Source organism: Balaenoptera physalus, assembly GCF_965194825.1.
Source record: "Balaenoptera physalus genome assembly, chromosome: 16".
Classification (NCBI taxonomy): Eukaryota; Metazoa; Chordata; class Mammalia; order Artiodactyla; family Balaenopteridae; genus Balaenoptera; species Balaenoptera physalus.
Genome location: NC_138898.1, coordinates 71,354,811 through 71,377,825, shown reverse-complemented (window position 1 = coordinate 71,377,825; position 23,015 = coordinate 71,354,811). Strand labels below are relative to the sequence as shown.

At 45.4% G+C, this 23,015-nt stretch overlaps 1 protein-coding gene across 2 annotated transcripts in view; it reads right to left on the bottom strand.

The window, feature by feature from the left end:
* Nucleotides 1-988: 988 nt before the first annotated feature.
* The window catches only part of OTOA (otoancorin), a 96,726-nt gene continuing 74,699 nt past the window's right edge, over nucleotides 989-23,015 (bottom strand). Inside the window, exon 29 of one of the 2 annotated variants that reach the window (XM_082430958.1) lies at nucleotides 989-4,306. In XM_082430958.1, coding sequence (XP_082287084.1) covers nucleotides 4,176-4,306 — 131 coding nt within the window. In that variant the 3' untranslated portion in view covers nucleotides 989-4,175. Of the gene's footprint in view, nucleotides 4,307-18,557; nucleotides 21,661-23,015 lie in introns of those variants that run through there. The other variant, XM_082430959.1, reaches the window with a different exon arrangement.

Genomic DNA, 23,015 nt, shown 5'->3' with positions numbered 1-23,015 from the left:
TTAATCACATGGATAAAGGTGAACCCCCAGGGGGTGCAGAGTAATAAGACAGAAGGAACTTGAGACCCTGGATGAGTTCATGGAACCAAGCTGCCTACTCAACCCTGGACCAACCTCAACCTGAACATGGAAAACAAATAAGCTTTAATCATGTTTTTGAGGCATTGTATTTTAGGGCTTCTTTGTTACAGCAGCTCAGCCTGTGGTCTAACCAATACACCTCACCAAGTCTCCTGTTCCTGGGGGAGTCAGGAAAGAGAAATGGATATAGAACATCAACTCCACCAGTCTTGGTCAGTGACCAGAGCACAAAATCTTACAATGTTCCTTCTCCACATCCCCCCACCTAGTTCCTGTCATCAGACAACAAATTTCCAGTGGTTCTTTTCCCTCGCAGCTTTTACATTAGAATGAGAGCTTAGCCTTTACTGCCCTGGGTCCTCCTAAGACTCACTCAGGAAAGTAGGACACACAATCATTTTTGGTATAACCCTTTATCTTGCTGAGGCTGACAGAGTTTAACAGTGGTAGGAATTAGAACATTCTAATCACCACCTCATGACGACTCATACCAAAAAAATATTTAACTCATTATACATTTTAAATTGAAACATACTTAATGTCGTAACCCAAACAGAGTCTGTACCTGGGAGATTCCTTACACAGGTGGACAGCTGGTCTCCTGAACTTTAAGAAAATCTCTTTTTACACCAACGTGCAGGATTTCTCAAACTTTTCTATCACAGTTTCCTTAACTGGGCAGGAAAGAAAATTTGTACCCAAAGATGTTTGGGGATTTAACACAAAGTAGCCCTCCACAAGCAGGGCATTTCTTTAAAGTGTTATATTTTGTCTGTAAAATTCCAATGCAAATTGTTTACATACTCTGCTTGTTTTAATATGAAATAATGTTTTCATTTGTTTGCCATAATTTTTAAGCCATTAAAATATGTTCGACCTCACTCATAAGAAGAAGAAATTCAAATTAAAACTACGATGACATAATATTTTTCACCTATAAAATTGGGAACATTTTTAAACGTGATCCTACACTCTGTTGACAAGGGTGTGAGAAAACAATTCTCTCCTCCCCGCCTGGTGGGAGTGTAAGCTGGCACAGCCTGGTGGGAGGAGAGGGTGGTTAGACGATAGGTATCGAAAGTTTAAATGCAAAATTTAAATTCAACCTCTGGGAATTCGTTCTCCAGATATTCCTGGACATGCGTACAAAGACACGTGTGCAAGGATTGCATTCAGTGCTACCTGTAATAGCAAATGACTGGAAGCAGCCTCTGTGTCAATCAATAGAAGACCGGATACATGAGATGCAGTGGGTGGGTATGTGGTGGTAGGTTCTGGGTGGGTTCTCTGAGAAGCAGATGCCAGGCAGAGTGTAAAAGGTTTATTGGGGAGTAACAGTTATGAAGCAAAAGGAAAGGAAATAGGACTGAGCATGTGGGTGAGGGAAGGGTGCCATTAGAGCCCAATTTAGAGCTAACAAGGTCCCTACCAGCCCAGAGGGAAGCCAAGATTGCCTATTAGAGAAAGAGCCAGGCCCTTGTGCCACCACCTTGCTCAGTCCTGGGTAGGAGGCTGCCCCAGGAAGAGTGTGACCCCAACTCGACACTAAGGGGGCATCCTGAAAAAGGTCCAGCTTAAGGCTGTCAGCTCCCCACTCCTTGCAGCTGGGCAGCCAGCCGTTTCTCAAAGGCAGGTCTGGCGCAAGAGTCACCCATATAATAAAGAAGAAAGAGAGAAACTTGCATTTCCTAGTATGGAACAGTCTCCGGGATGTATTGTTAAGTGAGAAATAATAAAGAGCGAAAGAGAACACAATGTTTTGGAACTAGACAGAGACCTTGGTTGCACACCAATGTTGTCACTGAATTGTATACTTTAAAATGGTTAATTGTTATGTGAATTTCACCTCAATGTTTTTTTAAAAAGAGAGAGAACACAGTGTGCTACTATTGTGTTAATAAAAAGGGAAATGCATTTATGTCCACAGATAGGTGTGGACAATCTCTGGAAGGAGCCGCAAAACACTGGTGCTGAGAAGAGAGACTTAATTTTCACTGAACATCCTTGATACTGCTTAAATTTTTTGCCATGTGCGTGTAATTACACCCCCTCTAAAAAGAACAGCATTAAAGAGGTTGTTTGATTGTTCTGATGAATGAATAAATTACTTGCCATCAGGAAAAACCAATAAAAAATTCCCCACAAGATTATTATTAGCAAGACACCATTACACTGATCTTTCCATTTCAGAAATTGCAGCCTCTGTCCAGATGCAGGGCCATCACAGGTTCAGTGCTGTCCTTTCTCTCAGGGTCAGAGGACTCCAGGAACACAGACACAGTACATTTCTGAACCACATGGCAAGTATCGATACTTGCTAGAAAAGGAGAAAAATTATATCTTGATGAAAAGTGTTCACCAGCTGCTATCCCACTCAGCCTGAGCAAATTAGCATGTCGTCATGGACTTCATTATTTTAAAGATGGTGAAACGGCCGAGCCACTGACATTTCCCCTTTAATCACCATGTAAAGGAGTGGCTGCCCCTGGGTCTCTCCACCAATTGCCCAAGTGTGTCTTTTGAACCCATTTGATGGTGTCACTCAATAAGGGCACTTTTTTCATCTTGGCTGCCTCTTTTTGACCCAAAATAATTTCAACCATTTCTACAGCTCCAGGCTCCACTAGGTTTTCTATTATTACATGTACCTTTCACAGCGATTCTAAACTGACCTTGAATGAAGAGACAATTTTTTTATCTGTTTGTTTGATTGTACTCCTCATTGTACTGCTCCAAGCCAAGACTTTTCTTTTCAGTTACAAAAAACACGAGTGCTTGCTTTGCCTCCAAAGTCACACAAGTGGTTTTTCAATGTCTCTGCTAGCGTTTTGTTTCATGCAATCAGTTCTCAGACTTTTCCGGATGGAGACATGTGGTTTGGGCCCATTTTAGCAGCTCCATATTATAGCCAATTATAAAAATAAGCATCTAAGAATACCTCATGTTTCTAAGATTGACACCAGCACTCACTACTCGATTGCTGATTGTGGCTGGCGGTGCACTCAGCGTCTTTGTGGTCAAGTTCACTAGCAAACTCAGAAGCAAAGTCATATCCCAGGTCAGAAACAAACTCTGGGTTGTGTGGACATCCATCCTTCCAAGTCACTGATTTTGAGATTTTGCTTCAAACTCTTATACCTTCTAGCTGAAAGTATAACTTTAAAATATTGCTGTTTAAGAAAGTAAATGAAAAATGATACTGAAATCCAAAAGCTAGAATTGTCAGCAATCCTACCTATCTTTGTTCATTCATTCATTTATTCAACAAATATTTATCGAGTGCCTCTTTACGTGCCAGGCACTGCCTGGGGCCCTGGAAATAAAATCAATGCTGGGCAATAAGAACAAGGCCCTGATCCTATGGAGCTTATGATCTAATAGGGAGATAAAGATGTTAAACAAAGCATCACAAAAAACAAATAATTACATATTGTGAAAAGTGTTCTGAGAAAAATATACCACTCTTACATGAGAATAGGAGGCCTGCTTTAATTTGGAAAGTTAGAGAAGTGATATTTTAAGGTGAGAGTGAGACCATGTCTTAGTCTGTTTGGGTTGATAAAATACCAGACATTGGCTTATAAACAACAGAAATTTATTTCTCATAGTTCTGGAGGCTGGAAATCCAAGATCAGGGTACCAGCACGGTTGAGTTCTCATGAGGGTCCTCTTCTGGGTTATGGACGGCTGACTTCTCGTTGTGTCATCACACGGCAGAGAGCAGGGAGAGAGAGCAAGCTCTCTTGTGACACTTATAGGGGCACTAATGCCGTTCATGAGGACTCCACCCTCCTGACCTCATCTAATTCTAGTTACCTCCCAAAGGCCCCACCTCCTCATATCCTCACATTAGAGGGTAAGGTCTCATATGAATTTGGGGGGGACACAGACATTTAGTCCACAACAGACCTGAAAGATAAGTCATTTCACTGGTCCAAAGTGGAAGGAAAAGTGTTGAAGCAGAAGGAAACACTTTTGGAAACACATGGTTGGCAGGGACCAGACCATGCTGGGCTTTACAGGCCACGATTAGAGTCTGGGATTTTACAGTAACGTTAAGGGAGCCTTTGATGGTTAAAATGAAGGGAATCACTTTAGCAGATATGTATTTGTTTGAGGTTTCTCTGGCTTTTGTTGAAAGAACAGCCCAGGCAGGAGACAAAATAGAAAGGGGAGGGATCAGGTGAGAGGCTGCTGCCATGGACAGTTGAGACATGATGGTAGCCTGGAGTGATGACAGAGGAGACAGAAAGAAGTGGGTGAATTAAAGGTAGGTTTTGAAGGGACAATAGACAATACTTGGAAAGACAGCATCTGTTCAGAAGCAGAGGAGTGAGAGAGGCAGAGTGTCGTGAACGAAAGCAGAGCATATGACGCATCCCCTTTGGAAACCAGTCTTCCCGACCCTCTCCAACATCATATCCAAGCCTCAGTTTCCTCCTCTATGAAACGAGGACACCACTACTTACCTCTTCAGGTGGTCGTGCTGATTGAAGAGGATAATGCGTGGAGAGCATCAATGGGCAATGCTCGAAAATGGTCTTCTTATAATTATCCCCTTTTTGCCCCATATCGTCAACTTTGCCCTTTGTAATATTGCTATTCTTCAAGTGAGCTAGATTTTGTCCTCTCTTTGCCCGTCCACTCACCTCCACCCAAACCTCCTCTCTCTATTCCATTTGTGCAATAATGAGGTTACCCCTTCTCGGTCCATAAGTGCCCCCATCATCAACGTCCACATCCAAGGCAATTTCTTCTGGGATGCTGAGCAAAGAGCTGGGTTCTCCTCTACCATCAGCAGGCCCTTTAGGTTCTATGATCTATTTAACAGTCCCTCATCTTTCATTATTTTTTATGGCAAGTGGGTCAGCTAGACTTGTCCCCATCATGGTTGCTAGAGCATTTACTCAAGAAAATGAAGAATAAAATATCCCCCAACAAGGTATTCTGGATATGCTCATGGCCCACACACAGTTCTCAAGGAAGAGCCCTCTCTTCCTGTTGATGAGGAAAATCATATCGGCTCCCTCACGAGAAGGGGATGTCATCACGGAAATTTCTAACATGTAAGTTGTTGGCTGTTCTCATAGAGCTTAATTGCAACTCCTTGGGCCAGGAGTTACAGAGTTTGTGGTAGCTGCTTCTGGACAATACCCCAATTAAGTCAATTAAGTAATTAATAAATAAATAAAGCTTAAAATCAATTGGAATAGTATTATGCCAACATCAATTTCTTGTTTTTGACAATGTAATCGGATTACATAAATATGATTGGGGAAGCTGGGTGACGAGTATTCGGAACATCTGTAACTCTTGTACATCTTACATTATTTTAAAAGAAGAGGTTATAATTTTAAAAATCAAATGCAACTTAAAAAATTAATTATGGCAATCTGGTTTTGAAACACTCTGCCATTGTACTTCTGCATGCTCTGAGGAGGAACAAAATGCATCACAGATCATCAAAGCTGCAAAAGCAGAATGGAAAGGCACATAAAAAATCAGGCAGACACAAGGCAACAAAAATCCCTCATTGACAGAGTCTGAGTTTCAAGCCGATTATCACAGAAGCCTGAGTGGTAGCAGCGGTCCCCAGGTCTTGTGGCAAAGTTTATCTCCTATCCTGGGGCTCTCAGGACCCCAACGCAAGAGCCCTCCACCAAGCCAGCCAGCCCCAGGGCCATCCCCACCTTCCTCAGCCTAAATCCTGAGAAGTTCACTGGGCTGAAAGGTCCACCACAAATTCGTTCTCCCATAACCCTTGGTACAAATGTCCCCAAATATGCCCGGTAAACTCACATGCGGGACTGAGAATAACAACAGTAGCTAACGCTGGGCACATCCATCATCTTAATTCCCATAACACAACCAAGAGTTAGATAAAAGAATCCACCGTTAAACCAGCAATCCTAAACCAGTGGCTCTTCCACATGGTTTCCAACTCCCTTGGTAATTAGGGCCTGTCTCCCCACCCCACCTTCATTTCTAACCCTTCTGGAAACCTTTGCCTCCTCCTCTGAGGTCAGAGAACTTATGAGTAAAAAAGCCCCGTCTTTCGAGATGTGGAGGGAGGGGAACAATCACTCTTGCCTTAAACCAAGATTATGAAAAATAAACTCGAGAGAAATTGTAAATGCCTTTGAAAAGATCTGTAAATTAAATAGCATTTGTCCATCTCTCTGCTCTTTAAAATTATCACGCATGCACCTGAAGTTTAAGCAAAGAAATCCACTAAACAAACAAGCCCAAAATCATACAACACAGATTTAGAGGTGTATCCCTTCACTCTAATGAATGTCCAATTCAGAAAACCATTTTGTCTTCAAAGAGCCCTGAAGGTTCTTATCTTTGCTATCTTTCTGTATTGTTAGCAGAAATATTACATCTTTGAAAAGAAGAAAAACATTATTCCCAGAGCTAAAACAGAAAAGGCTTTGAACTATTTAGGGATAAATCAACTCATAGTTACCAATAAGCTGAAAAGCATGAAAGAGACTATTTCAAACCAAGTAGGCCCCTCTTACATATACAGTATTCAAGTGTTAATTTCCAAATCAGCCTTAGAATATGCACATATACATTTAAATTCTGCTGAAATGTCACACAAGCCCTGGTTCAATCAGATAAACAATTTTATTCTTTCTCTAAGGAAGGAAAACTCAAGTAAATCTTCTAGACCCTGATTCAGGTAGATATTACCGGTCCCATCTAACCTCGTTCACCAGGATGGCATTCCTTATAACTTATACACAAATTTACCTTAACTTCATTTAAATTTTAAAATGCTTCTCTCAGCTGAGTGGCTGAGTTTTGTCATGATGAGGAATAGAAGGTACCCGCCAGGCCTTCAAGCACAGTTGGACTGTGTGTGCACTTCACAAAGGCACCTGACCAAGGTGATGAATGAGGTCAGAAATCAAGTCCTCCCTTGGATCACTTGTTAAGCCATCTGGCCTGGTCCAAAGAGTTTCAGCCAAAGGAAGGGATGCCTTTTGGTAATTGGTCCACTATACCCAGAGGAGGAACTTCTTTTAATTCACCTGTACAGAAGTGGCACCTCTCTGTAATTCACCTAAAGAACCATAGGTGCCAGCTGTGGCCCTGGACCCCACACACCTGTAGTCTGCCACCCCCAGGGGATGCACATTCTACTGTAGGGAGAACCAGTCTTTTGTCCACAGCCCTCCCCAGATCCAGCCCTTCCCTGCTACTGTCTCTCAGCCTTCACCCTTATTTTAAACTTTGAACTTCCAGTTCCACGTATTACAAGACCCACTCTTTCTGATTCTTATTTTACCTAGAAATTCAAGTACAGCTTTTTCCTGGAATACTCAGCCCTTGACATGTACAGACACATACAGTAAAGGGCACCATACAATTATTTCAGAGATGAAGAAAATGTCACATTACAGATGAACACACAGAGTAGTCTGGTGCCCAGATGAACACCAAAGAACCTCAGTATCTGGAATTTAAGATTAAGTTTCTGTCTTCTAGGATCATATGAAAATAGCTGGACAGATTGCCAGCAAAGTTAGGGGCTATGTTTGTGATAGGTTCCATTTAAAATATAGGACACAGGGCACATGGGGAATTCACCTCAGGGGCTGCTGGAGAATCTCAAAGAGATAGATTGTTATGCTCTAGAGTTTTATGACAGGCCTCTCTGATCAGGAGACACATGCATCTACATCAAGATGCTGTCAATACAGAAAATGAGCAGGGTTTCAAATAGAAGCCCCAATCTGTTGACTCGTCAGCCACTCTTTTTTTTTTTCCTTTTTTTGTAAAACTTTTTTCCAGCTTTATTAGGGTATAAATGGCAAATAAAAATTGTATGTATTTAAGGTGTACAACGCGATGTTTTCATAGATGTACACACTGTGAAATGGTTACCACGATCAAGCTAGTTAACATATCCAGCTCCCCATATAGTCATCTTTTTTGTAGTGAAAACACTCAAGATCTACTCTCAGCAAATTTCAAATATACAATACAGTATTATTAACTGCAGCCATCATGCTGTCCATTAGATCCCCAGGACTTACTCATTGTACATAACTGAAACTTTGAACCCTTTGACTAACATCTCCCCATTTTCCCCAACCCTTAGCCCCTGGAAACCACATTTCTACTCTCTGGTTCTGTAAGTTCACCTTTTTCAGATTCCACATATGTGAGATCACACAGTATTTGTCTTTCTGTGTTTGGTTTACTTCACTTAGCATAATACCCTCCAGGTTCATCCATGTTGTTGCAAACAGCAGGATTTCCTTAATTTTTTAAATTGAATAATATACCATTGTATGTATATACCACATTTTCTTTTTTTTAATTTATTTATTTTATTTATTTTTGGCTACGTTGGGTCTTCGTTGCGGTGTGCGGGCTTCTCATTGTGGTGGCTTCTCTTGTCGTGGAGCACAGGCTCTAGACACATGGGCTTCAGTAGTCGTGGCACGCGGGCTCAGTAGTTGTGGCTCTAGAGCACAGGCTCAGTAGCTGTGGCGCACGGGCTTTGTTGCTCCACGGCATGTGAGATCTTCCCAGACCAGGGCTCGAACCCGTATCCCCTGCATTGGCAGGCGGATTCTTAACCACTGCGCCACCAGGGAAGCCCTGTATATACCATATTTTCTTTATCCATTCATCCATCAGTGGACACTTAGCTTGTTTCCATATCTTGCCTCTTGTAAATAATGCTGCAATGAACATGGGAGTGCAGATCTCTTCAAGATACTGATTTCATTTCCTTTGGATATATATATACCCAGAAGTGGGATTGTTGGATCATATGGTCGTTCTATTTTTAATCTTTTGAGAAATATCCATACTGTTTTCCGTAGTAGCTGAACCAATTTCCATTCCCACCAACAGTGAACTAGGGTTCCCTTTTCTCCACAGTCTCACCAGCATTTGTTATCTCTTGTCGTTTTGATAATAGCCATTCTGACAGGTGTGAGCTGATATTTCACTGTGGTTTTGATCTGCATTTCCCTGATGATCAGTGATGTTGAGCACCTTTTCATGTACCTGTTGGTCATTTGTGTCTCCTTTTGAGAAATGTCTTTCCAGGTCCTTAGGGCAGCCACTCTTAATTGCAGGTGCTGATTTGGGATTTAGCTGCTTCTCACATGGGCAACTATTCCTGGGAGAAGAATAGCAAAGATTCACTTCTTAAATGATATCTAACGATTCTCCAGGCAATTGCCTGAGAGGTAGAGTGAAAAATAAGGGGACTTGGAAGCAACCTAAATGTCCATCAACAGAGGAATGGATAAAGAAGATGTGGTACATATATACAATGGAATATTAGCCATAAAAAAGAACAAAATAATGCCATTTGCAGCAATATGGATGGACCTAGAGATTGTCATACTGAGTGAAGTAAGTCAGACAGAGGAGGACAAATATCATATGGTATCACTTATATGTGGAATCTAAAAAAAGGGTACAAATGAACTTACCTACAAAACAGAAATGGAGTTACAGGTGTAGAAAACAAACTTATGGTTACCAAGGGGGAAAGCAGGGGAGGGATAAATTGGGAGATTGGGACTGACATATACACACTACTATATATAAAATAGGCAACTAATAAGAACCTACTGTATAACACAGGAAACTCTATTCAATACTCTGTAATGACCTATATTGGAAAAGAATCTAAAAAAGAGTGGATATATGTAACTGTATAAGTGATTCACTTTGCTGTACAGCAGAAACTAACACAACATTGTAAATCAACTATACTCCAATAAAAATTTTTAAATAACTGAATAAATAATTTTTTTAAAAAAATAAAATACAAAAAGAATTTTTAAAAATTTTTTAAGAAAAGAAAGAAAAATAAAGGGAAACTGTACAAATAAGGGGATGTTTGCCTTTATATGTGTAAGTTACCCTCAAGAGTCTGCAGTTTTAAAAGAACACTTTAACCGATTCAGCAACTTGTGTGGCATCTCCCTGTACTCTTTGTAGGATGCTGGGGTCTCCTTACCAGCTGCTATTTTCCTATGAACATACAATGAGTTCTTGAACACATGGTAGCATTTCATTCCTTCATTCAACAAAAATTATTAAGTACCTACTACATGCCACACTCTGTTTAAGGTCTTGAGGATACTGCAGTTAGCAAAACAGACAAAAATCCCTGCCTGGGGGAATTTCCTGGCGGCCTAGTGGTTAGGACTCCATGCTTCCACTGCACGGGGCACAGGTTTGATTTCTGGTAGGGAACTAAGATTCCGCATGCCATGTGGAGTGGCAAAAAAAAAAAAAAATCCCTGTCCCATAGAGCTTAGATTCTGGAGTAGGCATGGGGAGACAGACAGCAAACCCACACACGAGTAAACGTGTAATAGGTCAGATGTGCTGCAGAGAAGAATGAAGCATGGAAGAGACGCTGAAAATGTCAGCAGTGTGCTTTTATATGGGCTGGTCACAGAGGTGGCCAAGCGGTGACGTTTAAGCAAGTGAACAAGCATAGTGGCAGTGGTGTAAGCCCCTTGCTGGTAGGAGAACAGCCAGTACAAAGCCTTGAGGCAGGAGCGGGTCTGGGAATTGGAGAGACCAACAGGAAGCTGGAGTGGCAAAAGGAGGGACGGGGAGGTCAGACAAGTCAGGGGTGGGAGACCGCCCTGTGCCTTGTAGACAATATTAAGAACTTTAGTTTTGCCTTACATGGAAAGACATTGGAAGGTTTTGAGCAGAGGAATGTCTTGATCTGACTTACTTTTTTTTTCATACCTCCCTGAAACAACATCCTTTTGACCCTATTAGGCTCTCTGTCTTTGGAAAGGCTATGATGCATTGCTGGGTGTTGAGAGTTGTTTATTCTTCAATGTACAGTCGCCAAACTGAATTTATTCTTACTCAAGACTGGACAGGGCCAGGCTAATTAAGGGCTCTCCAAAATTCAAGTTTTTCATACATGTCTTCTTTTTTCAACAACTGTCACTGAGGTGTAATTCATATACGAGTTCTTTTTTTGTGATATCTTTTTTCTGGTTTTGGTATCAGGATGATGGTGGCTTCGTAGAATGAATTTGGGACTGTTCCTCCCTCTGCAATTTTTTGGAAGAGTTTGAGAAGGACGGGTAAGGATGGGTATATCATCTATAACCCGCACTGCTCCCCAGGAAAGACGGGCTGTGTTGACAGAGAGGACGTTGTTCTGCTGGACACCTGGAGGAGTTTGTCAACGAGTTTGGGAGTAGACATTAGTAAGAACTAAAAGTCTCTACAAAGTGGACAGAGAAAGAATTGAAAACCCTAAGGAAGATAATAGTCAATGCAGCGGGACACTGCCAAGTCGAAGAGTGCTATCAAGAGAGAGCAAGACAGAGGATTCCGCAGCACTGATGGGCCTGAGGATGCAGAGAAATGCCTGCTGGACAGGTTAGTTAGTCATTCATTGCGAGATGTGCAATACAAATCCGACTTTGGTCTCTCCATTGCAATCATCAGTAAAGTTTAGATTACTGTATTACCTACATATCGCTGCATAACAAATCACCCCAAGACTTCATAGCTTAAGACAACACATCTTTATTATCTCACAGTTTCTGTGGGTCAGGACTTTGAGCCTGACTTAACGGGGCCCTCCGCTTCAGGGTCTCTCACATGCTGCAATAAAGGTGTCAGCCAGGTTTCATCTTAAGGCTACACTGGGGGACACGTTGTTGGCTGAATGAAGCTTCTCATGAGATTTTGGCAGAGGCTGCCCTCAGATCCTTGCCGTGGGGCCTCTCCCTAGGGCCACTTAAAACATGGTGGCTGGATGTATCAGAGTGAGCAAGAGAGAGCATGTCAGAAAGAAGGAAGTCCCAGTCTTCTGTAACTTTATCTCAAGGACAACATCTTGCTACATTCTACTGATTAAAAACAAGTCACTGGACCCAGCCCACACTCAGGGAAGGGTGTTACACAAGGTTATGAATACCAGGAGGCAGGGATCATCGAGGGCCACCCTAGAAGCTGCCCATCACATTTACCCACTAGTGCTTTTGTGTGAATGGGTTATTTGAGATGATTCACATCTGGGCCAATGAGGTGCATAAATAGTATACAATTAGGAGGATCCCAGAGGCAGTGATTCACCAGGAATTCACAGAAACCCAGGTGGGGCTTTGGTTTTTCCTTGGTCATGAAATTGGGGGGCTCCTATAGCTGATTCATGTTGTTATAAAGCAGAAACTAACACACCATTGTAAAGCAATTATACTCTAATAAAGATGTTTTAAAAAAAAATTTTAAACCAAAAAAAAAGAAACTAGGGGGCTCCTCACAGGCTGGATAGATTCAGCTGACCCTAGATTAATTTGAGAATTGTATCCAGGGTCATTAACTACAGGTGCAGTGCCCAGCTAGCTATTCCTGAGCCAGAAGTAAAAGGAATGCATCTTCGTGACATCAATGACAAATTTGATCAGATAAAATAGGGCAGCATTAATTGACCTGATTCATCCATGCTGGAGGTGGGCAACCACCCCAAATCAGAGGGACATTGGAGAAACTTCTTTGGGACTCTCTTTGCAGCCTTTGGAGAGTGCATTCTTTGGCACTGCATGTTCTCAATGGATCAGTCTGGTCCTGGCAGGAGAAGGATGGCACACTCAAATGAGGTATTTGAAGAGAGTTTAATGAAAAGAGTATTGCAGAGGTACAGGCAGGGTTAAGAGAAAATAAGGAATGCGAATTACCCTGGAATGGTCAGCAGTGGCAAGGCCTTACCCCCAGGCTAAAAGAGAAAGGGACAGAGAGGCTTCTGGAACCCAGAGAGCATTGTAGCTGTCAGAAAGAGCCGCCCAAAGGAACTGTGGCCTTCACGGAGGATGCGACCCTCAGGCTGGCAGAAAGGGAGTCAGGACCCTCCAGTCTCCTGCTTGGCCCCATTGCCCAATCCCAGCTGCAAGCCAGAGGCAATGATACGAGTGGAGAGTGGATCTGGAAGTACACACAGAAAAATATCCAAACATAAACAAAACACCTGGCAGCTTGATCTGAGCTTCTAAAAAGTGCAGAAGTCATAGCAATTCTCCTAGGAAAGAGCAGACATCGGTAAGCTCTCCAAAGCTGCCATTCCAACCAGCATGGAGAAACACAAAATAGCTTTTAAAATAAAGCTACGACTGCCCAGGACTAGGGGCTTTATTGGGAAGTGTGATACAGGTTTTTGAGCCTGCCTCGGGATGCTGTAAGCGTGTCAGTCCTTGGGGAGGGTGGGAAGTGAGGAACCATAATATCGTATTCACAGAGATCCAGGCAGCATTCTATCAAGCTCCGTTCTTTCATTGCTTTAGCCAAGTACTTGACAAGACTGGTATGGGTGTTTGACTATGGGAACAGTCATGAACTATACACAACAAAGAGAAAAGCCTCCCACCCCATCTGTGCAAAGACCAGGGAGGCCTTTACCAGAAGTCATACGACAAGATGCTGCTGGCTGCCAGTTAGAAAATCGGACTTGCTAAGAGCAGGCTGCTGGGCCAGCAGAGCCAGGCTGTACAGGAGAACTAAAGGCCCCCGCCCTGCACCCCAGAATGCGTGCCCTGCATGGTGCTAAATCAGGAGGGAAAAAAGCAGGAGATGGTATTGGCTGCCCTGGGGGGACAGGAGGCACCACCCCATTGGACAAGCAGATCCAAACTTGAGTACTTGGAGTCAGCCGGATATGACTCAGCCACCTGAGGCCAAATTCCCAACTAGGAAGGCCCCCGGAGGGTGAGAGGAGCAAATCTCCCACCTCCGATGAGTGTCATCTCCAGAATAAGCCTAGGGCTCAAGGCAAAAACCTTGACCATTAAATAGCTATTTCATCATCTATGTAAAGATAGTTTTTAAAACCAGGGTCCCTGTAACCCATCAGACATTCAGGTGCATCTGAGCCAAATTCAGGCAAAAACAGTGTTGTTAGGGGCCCTGGGAAGCCAAGATATCCATAAACTATTTGTTATTGAGAAAATGACACTTTGTGATCAGCTGCACCCACAATAAAAAACAATCTGCAGACATCCAAAAATTAAGAAAAGAGAAGCCATTCCAATGAGTTGTGAGCATCAGAAAATCCAACCCAATTTTGCTCATGTAACTGAATGATCCACAGGCAGGTATGGTTTGATCCAGGCTCCAAAAACTATTACCAGAACCTGGGTTTTCTCATGTCATCCCTTAACTCCATTTTTCTCATTCTATTTCTTAATTCCATTCCTTCATACAACTTCTCACAATTTCAAGATGGCTGAACAGTTCAAGTTCAGAAGGAAAGAGAATCTCTCTCTCTCTCTCTCTCTCTCTCTCTCTCTCTCTCTCTCTCTCTCTCTCTCTCTCTCTCTCTCTCTCTCTCTCTCTCTCTCTCTCTCTCTCTCTCTCTCTCTCTCTCTCTCTCTCTCTCTCTCTCTCTCTCTCTCTCTCTCTCTCTCTCTCTCTCTCTCTCTCTCTCTCTCTCTCTCTCTCTCTCTCTCTCTCTCTCTCTCTCTCTCTCCCTCTCTCTCTCTCTCTGGCTCTCATTGGCCCATCCCTGATCAATCACTGTGGACTGGGGAATGAGAAATGCTGACTGGCTTCAGTGAATCAGAGCCCAGCACTGGAGCTGAAGGTGGGACTGATCCCACCTAATCCACGTGAGCAAAAGTCCCAGAGGAATGTTCCCAAAGGAAATTCACAGTATTGTGGGGAAGGAGGAACTGATGCTAAGTCACTATAGATGACAAATGCAAAAGATAAATAAACATACCAGGCCTCCTCCTGCCAAGAAGCAAAAGATCCTAGAGGGAGAGACAGAAAAGGAGTAGGATACCCACCCAAGGAGACTTTGGTGGGGTGGAGGGAGGCGGCAGGGCATGCTCATGCTCATGGACACGTTTCCAGGCTAAGCTTAAATTCCAGAGCGGGTCTATGTCAACCAAAAATGGCCACCCAGCTCTCAGCTCCTTGTACACCTCAGTCACTGCCTCCCCTGCACTTGTTTCCCCTTATTCTGTGTCTTAGTTTTCTATTGCTGCATAACAAATGGACAGAAACGTAGCAGCTTAAATAACACACATTTATTATCTCACAGTTCTGTAGGTCAGAAGGCTCAGCATGGCTCAACTGGGTTCTCTGCTCAGAATCTCACTGGGCTGAAATCATGGTGTCCCTGGAGCTGGGGGTCTCGTCCGGGGCTGGGGTCCTCCTCCAGGATGGCTGGTTGTTTGCAGACTTCAGTTCCTTCTGATTGCATGGCCGAGGTCTCTGTTTTCTTGCTGGCCATCAGCCAGGGACCTTCCTCTCCTCCTAAAGTCCACCCTGGGTCCTTGCCCTGTGGTCCCCCCGTAGGCTGTCACATTCTGAACAGTTCTGTCACCAGGAAGGTCCTGGCTCCTTTTAAGGGTGCACCTGATCAAGTCAGGCCCACCCAGACAATTGCCCTTTTGATTAACTCCAAGTCAACTCATTAGTAACCCGTTCATGGCAGTGACATCCCCTCACATGCACAGGTTCTGCCTGCCCTTGGGGGCAAGAGGTTACACGGGCCGTGCACACCAGGGAGTTTGGGGCCAGCTTAGAATTCTGTCTACACGGTTTGGTAATTGAACTCTTCTGGAATCAGCCCTTTCCTGTTCAGTCAGTGTGATTTGGGGTAGGATTTGGGGTAATCTCCTAACCTAGCCTCAGCCAACTGGTGTACTCCACCATCCCAGCCACAGTGGTCAGTTCAGAGATGTCACCTGCCCCCAAGCAGGCCCAATCAAAGTGAATCCAGGGACTTTTGCTGACATGACCAGGAAGGACCAAGTTCTCTCTCTCTCTCAATAATGCTAAAATGTTAGGCTATGAGTCTAAAGCTGATGGTGGCCACCATGAAAGTAGAGTCTGCCTAGGAAAGAAGCCAAATCTAAAGTCAGAGTCAAAAGACAGCAAGAGGGAAGCCAACTCCTGGGGATGTTGTTGGAGCTCCTGGATCCAGCTAGGCCTGAATCCAGACCCTTTCCCAGCTCTCAGCAGGGATATAAGTCAAGAGGTTCCAGATACACCACCTACAGGTGACGTGGAGGGGCTCCTGCTAGGCTGACTGCTCACCCAGCTGTGTGGGGAGGAGGAGATGCCATCAGGAATCAGCAGCATGGAGGTGAGGGTAAGGTCTCCCCCCATGTCTGGGATACAGGGAGGGGCCTGGAAACAAAATCCTAAGTTAAATCTTCTAAGATAATGTTCACCAAACTGAACTGGTACAAGGACCCCTTTTCAAGGAAGCAGCAGGATGGAAACCAAGGGAAGCCCAACAATATGTGGAGGATACAAGACGGGACCCAGAGGAGTTCTGGGAGCAAGAGCCACTTTTTCAAAGTGGCCCTGGTGTCACGGGAAGAGGGCAAAGGTCCGTGGGGTTCCACCTCCCGCCACTTTCGTTTCATTGAAAGCCACGAGACCAAGCCCTGTGATGCCTGCGAGGCCCTGACTGCTCTGGCCCATGACCTCTCCAGCCTCATCTCCTGCCTCTCCCCAGACGCCACCCCTGCGTCACCTTGCTGGTCCTCAGACAACTGGAGCTTCAGGCCTGCCTCTGGGACTTTGCAACTGCTCAGCCTTGCTATCCTGTCTGGATGTAGATATAGATGTTGATGTAGATGTAGACGTAGACGTAAGTATAGGCATAGGTGTAGGTGTATGCATGCTGCCCCACATCTCCTTCAAGTCTTTGCTCTGTCACCATCTTCCCCATGAGGTTTCCCCTGACCACACGGTTTCTACCTAAAGCTTGTTCTCTGCCCCCACTCCCACCACCACCCGGAGTTCCCAATTCTTCCTCCAGATTTACTTCTCCCCATAGTATTTATCACTATCTGATTCGTGCGTGTGTGTTTATTATGTGCCTCTCCCAGCTCCTGGCAGAACGTGAGCTGCACAAGAACCGGCTTGTGTGTACTCTGCGTCTGTCGTGCCCAGCATGGGGGCTGGCAAAAAGTGTGTTCTCAATAAGTTTTTGTTAAATGAGTATATTCTTATCATATCTCCCCAGCTCCCCTGGAGCTGAAGTTTCCCAATATTTGCCTGATCAAAGGTACTACTGAGTTCAGTTTGGTGTGAGGAGGAAAATGAAACATTTACATATTCAACAAATATGTCATGAACACCAGCCATGACCCAGCCCACCGGGGACTGCTGAACAGGAGGAATATGGCAGTGAACAAGACGGTCAAGGTTTCTGCCCACAGGGGCTGAATGCTGGTGAGTTATCATGCCCATTCCTCCAATCCCAAATCCTTCCTGGTGTGAGAGGTCCTGGAGCTGACTGGACACTAATGGGAACCCTCCAGCCCGCCCATCAGTCTCAGCTTCGCTGACCCAAGATGTCATGGTGGAGAGTGGGGTCTCAGTGGGCCTGACATGACATGGAGCAGATGAAGATGATGGGCGAGATCCGCAAGGGAGGGTAGCTCAAGACCAGACTTGTTGACCTCGGCCACTTCAAAGTGTCTTCCAGCTTCTGGTGTGAATGGAGGAGATGACACCCACCTGGGGGAGAGCCAGATGGCTTCTTCAACTGGGGCATTCTCCCCTGAGGATGGGCCAATGCACCTATGCCATGTGCTATTACTTGACCTGAAAATCCTTCTGGGAGACTCCAGCTTACAGAGTCTTGACAGTACCAGGGAGTGTAGCTAAGCTGTAGGTTGGAGGGAATGATGTTGGATCAGTGAGTGCTCAAGGGGAAACAGTTCAATAAGTCATTAGATATGAAAGCTGCATGGCAGAGCAGGTAGAACAACCATGTTATGGGCATAAGCTCTGACCCCTGAGCATCTGGGACCTGATTTCTATGACCCCTGATCTTGAAAATGGGAAATAAGTGGAAGTTAGGGGCCATGACGATGTATCAAGTAGCACAGCACTTGACAAAGAGCTTCACAAATGGGCATGGGTACATGGTAAATGATGGGAATGTGAAGAAAGGGACAGAGTGCATCACCTTCCTATCCCCAGCATGGGACCAGCACTGTGCAAGGAAGGCATGTTGAAGACATGGAGTATAAGTCAGCTTTGGCTGCAGTAACAAATAACCCCCAAACCTCAATGGCTTCCCTTAACAAATATTTATTTCTTGCATATGAGTATTCAGGTTGGCTGTGGCTCTCCTGGGCTTGGCTGAGCTCACCTGGGTTCTGCTGATCTCAGCTTGGCTCCAAGCTGTGGGTTGGGCTCAGGTCTGCTCCTCATGTCTCCTCACCCAGGGGTCTCCTCACATGAGGAAGCAATTGCCAAGAGGTCAAGCCAAATCATGCAAGCACGGGTAAGACTGCTGCTGGTGGGCTGTGTCATGTCTGGTCAACGGCCAAAGCCCAAAGTTAGCAGGTAGGGAATTAGACTCTACCTATTGAATTGCATGACAAAGCCACACAGCAAAGGCTTGGATGTTCCCTCCTAACAGAGGGAGTGAGCAGAAGATTTGAGAACAATGGTCTAGTCCTCCCACCCACCCACCCCGCAGCCAACAGGAGTGTTCCGGAGGGTCTCAGAGACTGGAAGGAATTCCTCAGGGCCAGACTTCTCCTGGGAAAGGACAGCCCCTCCCTCCAGATTTCATCAGCATGTATCTGATCTGGCTCATAAAAAGCCAGGATGAAAGTGAAGGCAAACAAGGTAGGTTGCAGATGTCTCCAAGGATCAGACAAGCTATGCCCCTTCCTGAAACAATCAGTACCTGGGGCAGTGGAGGCCGAGAAGTGTAAAATGACCCTCCTGTGGTGGCTGAGAATCCCAAGAATCGCTGCACGTCCTGGATGGATTTGCAGAGAGGACACTCACTTCTAGAAGGCTTCAAGACATGCACTTTGTAGACATCCCACTTAGACACTGTGTGGTCTGGAATTCTGCCGGGCTTAACTGTTTATTACATACATGTTTTATAGGGAGGCAATTAGATGTTTTAAAGGACCTCAGGAGGCATGGGTGGGCAAAGAAACTTTAAGGACAAATAAATACGGAATATTTAATATTAAGTTGTTTACTGTCTCTTCCATGACAGCATTTCTTCAGTAAAGCCAGGTAAACACACACACACACACACATTTGCACACGCACTCACACACACAGCCACCTCTCCTTGGCAGTGGAGCCCATCCCAGCAGCTGTGGCTGAAGCCCTGGGTTCCAGGACTAGAGAGAATAGCTTAATTCTAAGCCCCACTGGATGGTAGGCTGAAGTTGCAGAAAGACTCCCACTCCCGTCAAGCCTAAAGGTGGGGTTCTGTAAAAGGATATAGCTGAGAGATATTCAAACATTTTAATAACCAGTACAGCACAGGTCCTGACCGATCAGAGCCATGGCCAGCACACTGTGACCTGCATGCCAGTGTCCGTGATCTCTGCAAACAGCTGGGAGAAGTTGCAGAAGGTGGAGGCCGGGAATCCAATGGTACGGCTGACATTGAAAGGTGAACGGGAGTGGCACCTGCGCTGTGACCCGCTGCTTTCCTGTGTGCAGAGGACTGAGCATTTCAACCGCAGACCCCAGGGGTCCTGCAGGGCATAAGCTGGATTTGTCTTCCTGCCTGAGGCAACCACCAATTATATGTGCTGTGAGGCAAGCTGGCCTCCCGCCAGAGGAGGAGAGGATGGGATCTACAGAAGCTCTCTCTGATCTAACTCATTAGAGAAGTTCAAGAATACCCATCCAGGAGGCAGCACAGGGCAAGGTAAAAAGTCAGGATTTAAATCCTCACTACCTGAGAGGCCTCAGACAAGGGTTTCTTACCTCTCTCGGGCTCTGTCCCCTCATCTGGAAAAAGGGAACCAACAGCATCCAACTGGCAGGATCGTGATGACGATGACATGAGCTAACGACACAGCTAAAGCCCTCAGATGCAGACTTAGCCTCCAAAACAGGAGCTGTTATTGACATCCACGATGGGAGGAACAATCCAGGAATTAAACCAAAAACAAATGATCAGAAGGGAAAGTGAGACGCAAAGACTACATGATATTGGCAGTGTGAAGTCTGACTCAAAGGAGATTGTTGTGATTGTTCCTGCCCAGGATAATCCAAGGCTGGAAGAAAGTGGGAATACTGAGCGAGGTCCAAGACCCCTCTGATGGGAATCTGCGCAGACACATTCTCACCCAGCGTCCCTCTCCAAGCAGCTGGTCCAGCCCAGCTAAACTGGGGCTCGAGTTTGTAACAAGACAAACGACCTGTGCTAGAGAAGCAGCATTAGTTGCCACTTCCGTGCCAGGATGAAAGAAAACCAGATCAGACCCCAAGTAACACCCGCAGGGCCACACTCTCCACACCCCAGTCTTTTAATTTTCTGTAATAATCACATGTGACATCTGAAAACACACCAGCCTCTATAACATCTACTTATGATGCTGTTTAAGACCCACCCACCTCTGATGGAACACCAGAGATTTCTGGAAACTCAAGCAGGCTCTTCTTGTCTCCAGATGAGACGTCTACTGTGGATGTGACCGGGAAAAGGGCCCAGAACGTGCTGGTGGCAGCACAGAAGTACTCAGGATGCCTAAATTGCTACCTAAGTGATGTGGTGTGAAACTACTTTGTTGGCTGAATTTGAGAAGGCATAACACCTGGGAGGCAGCAAAGCACCCCTTCCTGAGCTCTGCCTTCCTAAGCCAAAGGCCGAGAGCATCCTGCGAATTTCCAGAGGTAACTCCATCCCAGCCTCCAAAAGGACTGGGCCAGTGGGTGCGTTTGTTTTGCTGTGCCATAATCACAGGAGTGACTGGCTTGCACAGTTTATTTTCTTTTATTTCAACCCATCCCCAAAGCCCAGAGCAACTTAAAACAAGAAGAGCCACCACCTCCATCAAGAAAGGAGTATTTTGAAAGTTTAACTGATAATTCCACAGCCATTCATTCAGCTGCCTCCCAAGGAAATGGAAGGCATCTGGAAAATATATTTAAAAATTGATTTAACGTTGAGCCATGTTAACTGTTTTAATTTCCAAACAATGCAATGCCCACAAAAATATCAATTAGCAATCAGGCAGGAATATTGACGTCTGCTGCGGGATTCATTTATTTCAGCTCTGCGAAGTATCTAAGAAAGAGAAATCCAATGTACCCCGTAGCTCCAAGGAAGGGAAATTAAGCCAGAATTGAAGCCGAATCAGGCCCTGGCGAAAACGGCGCCTTTGCCTGCACCCACTCCTCTCCGGCGTCTCCCTCTGGAGGGAGGGCAGTCACTTGTACTAAGGTCTTCATGCTTTGACAGGAAACACCCCTCCCTCCCCAGCTTCTCTGTCTCCAAGCTGGAAAACTAGGGAGACTGAAATGAGGCTGAGAATGCCTCCCTGCTGAGGACACAAGCCAGGTTAAGAACGTGCGAGATCATTTTCAACAATTATTCTTCCTTTTAGCGCCTCTTCAATTCCAAGGCCCCGGGGTCTCCCTGCCCCCACTGAGGCTCTGAGTCGGGGTGCGGGACTCCCACGGTCTGCAGCGCCCTCGGTCTCCACGTGCCCCGGGCAGCTGCCTGGGCCCCAGGGCCATGCGCAAATGCCGCTCACCACACGAGCCTGGGCATCAGGACCAGCAGAGGGCAGCCCAGCCCAAGACCCTGGGAGACCCAGGCTCCTAAAAGGAAACAAGACAAGACAAGAGTGCAGAGGAGGTCTCAGCAGCCCGCGGAGGGTGGACGCACCACGCCAGCTCCCCGCGCCTCTCCCTGAACCACTCACTAGATCTCTCCCAACCTTGGTTTGCTCAACTCCTAAACGGGAATAATGGCCCCAAACTGCAAGGGACGGAAAGGCGAATTAAATGAGATTGTGTGAATCAGCGACTACCAGAGCTGCCTTAATCATAAGAGTCACCTGGGGAGAATGCTAAAAATGCAAATTCTGGGATCCTCCCCTGCAAAATCTGATTCAGCAAGTCTGGTACCAGGCCCAGGAATTTGGATTTTTAAGTATCACTCCCAGATGATTCGGATAATGACGCAAATTTACGAAACAAGAGATTAAGTGCCTGGCCCACAGGAAGGGTTCACCCAGCTGCCAGCACCAGCTCAGGCCCGTGGGGTGAACGGAAGGAGAAGGAATCTAGGCTTCTCCTGCCTGGTTGAGCATCCATCAAAATTACAAATGCACAAACCCTCTGGCCCAGCAATGCCACGTGGAAGAATTTACCCTGCAGGTACACTTGAACGGATGCAAAGTATATAAGGTCATCCGCCGCAGCATCGTTCATAACAATATAAAAATAGAAACAACTGAATTGTCGTCTACAGAGATCTAGTTCAATACAGTTATGCCGTAGCCAGAAAAACAACAATTGCACGGCTCCTAGGTACGGATATGGAACTACCTCCGAGGTATATTGTCAGGTGAAAAATGCAAGGCACAGAACAAAGTGTATAACAAGTTTTGTAAAAGTGCAGGGATAAACTATGGATATGCATAGAGTATCTCTGGACAGATACACAAGCTGGTAACATTGGCTGCCTCTGGGGAGGGGAATTGGGCGACTAAGGAACAGGGGATGGGGGAGATGGTTCACTGCACACCTTTTCAGACCTTTCGTACTTTAAACCAGGGGCGTTGCCTACTGTGTGCATTATATAACACACAAAACACTGTAACATTTTAAAGTAACTTTTAAATGTATGCGTATTATATTTCAATGAAAAGGCTTGAAGATAAGAGTAAGTCAAAGGGCGTGGCTCCGGTTTGCAGGTGCCATGTCTGGCCACTTGTGGCTGCAGAAATTGGGAATCCCCCAGTTTGCTATCCCCAAGGGAGGCTGGGGCAGACCTGGAGACAGTGAAGCACCAAGCTTCGCTCTCTGGGTTTTTGCACTCACTCTTCCCTCTACCTGGGACACTCTCCACCTGGCTGGGTCCATCTTCTCTTCTCTTGGTCTGCAGCTTAGGAATCACTGTCTTCTGGAGGCTTCCAAGGCCGCTCCCCACTTTCCCAAGCCTAGGTAGC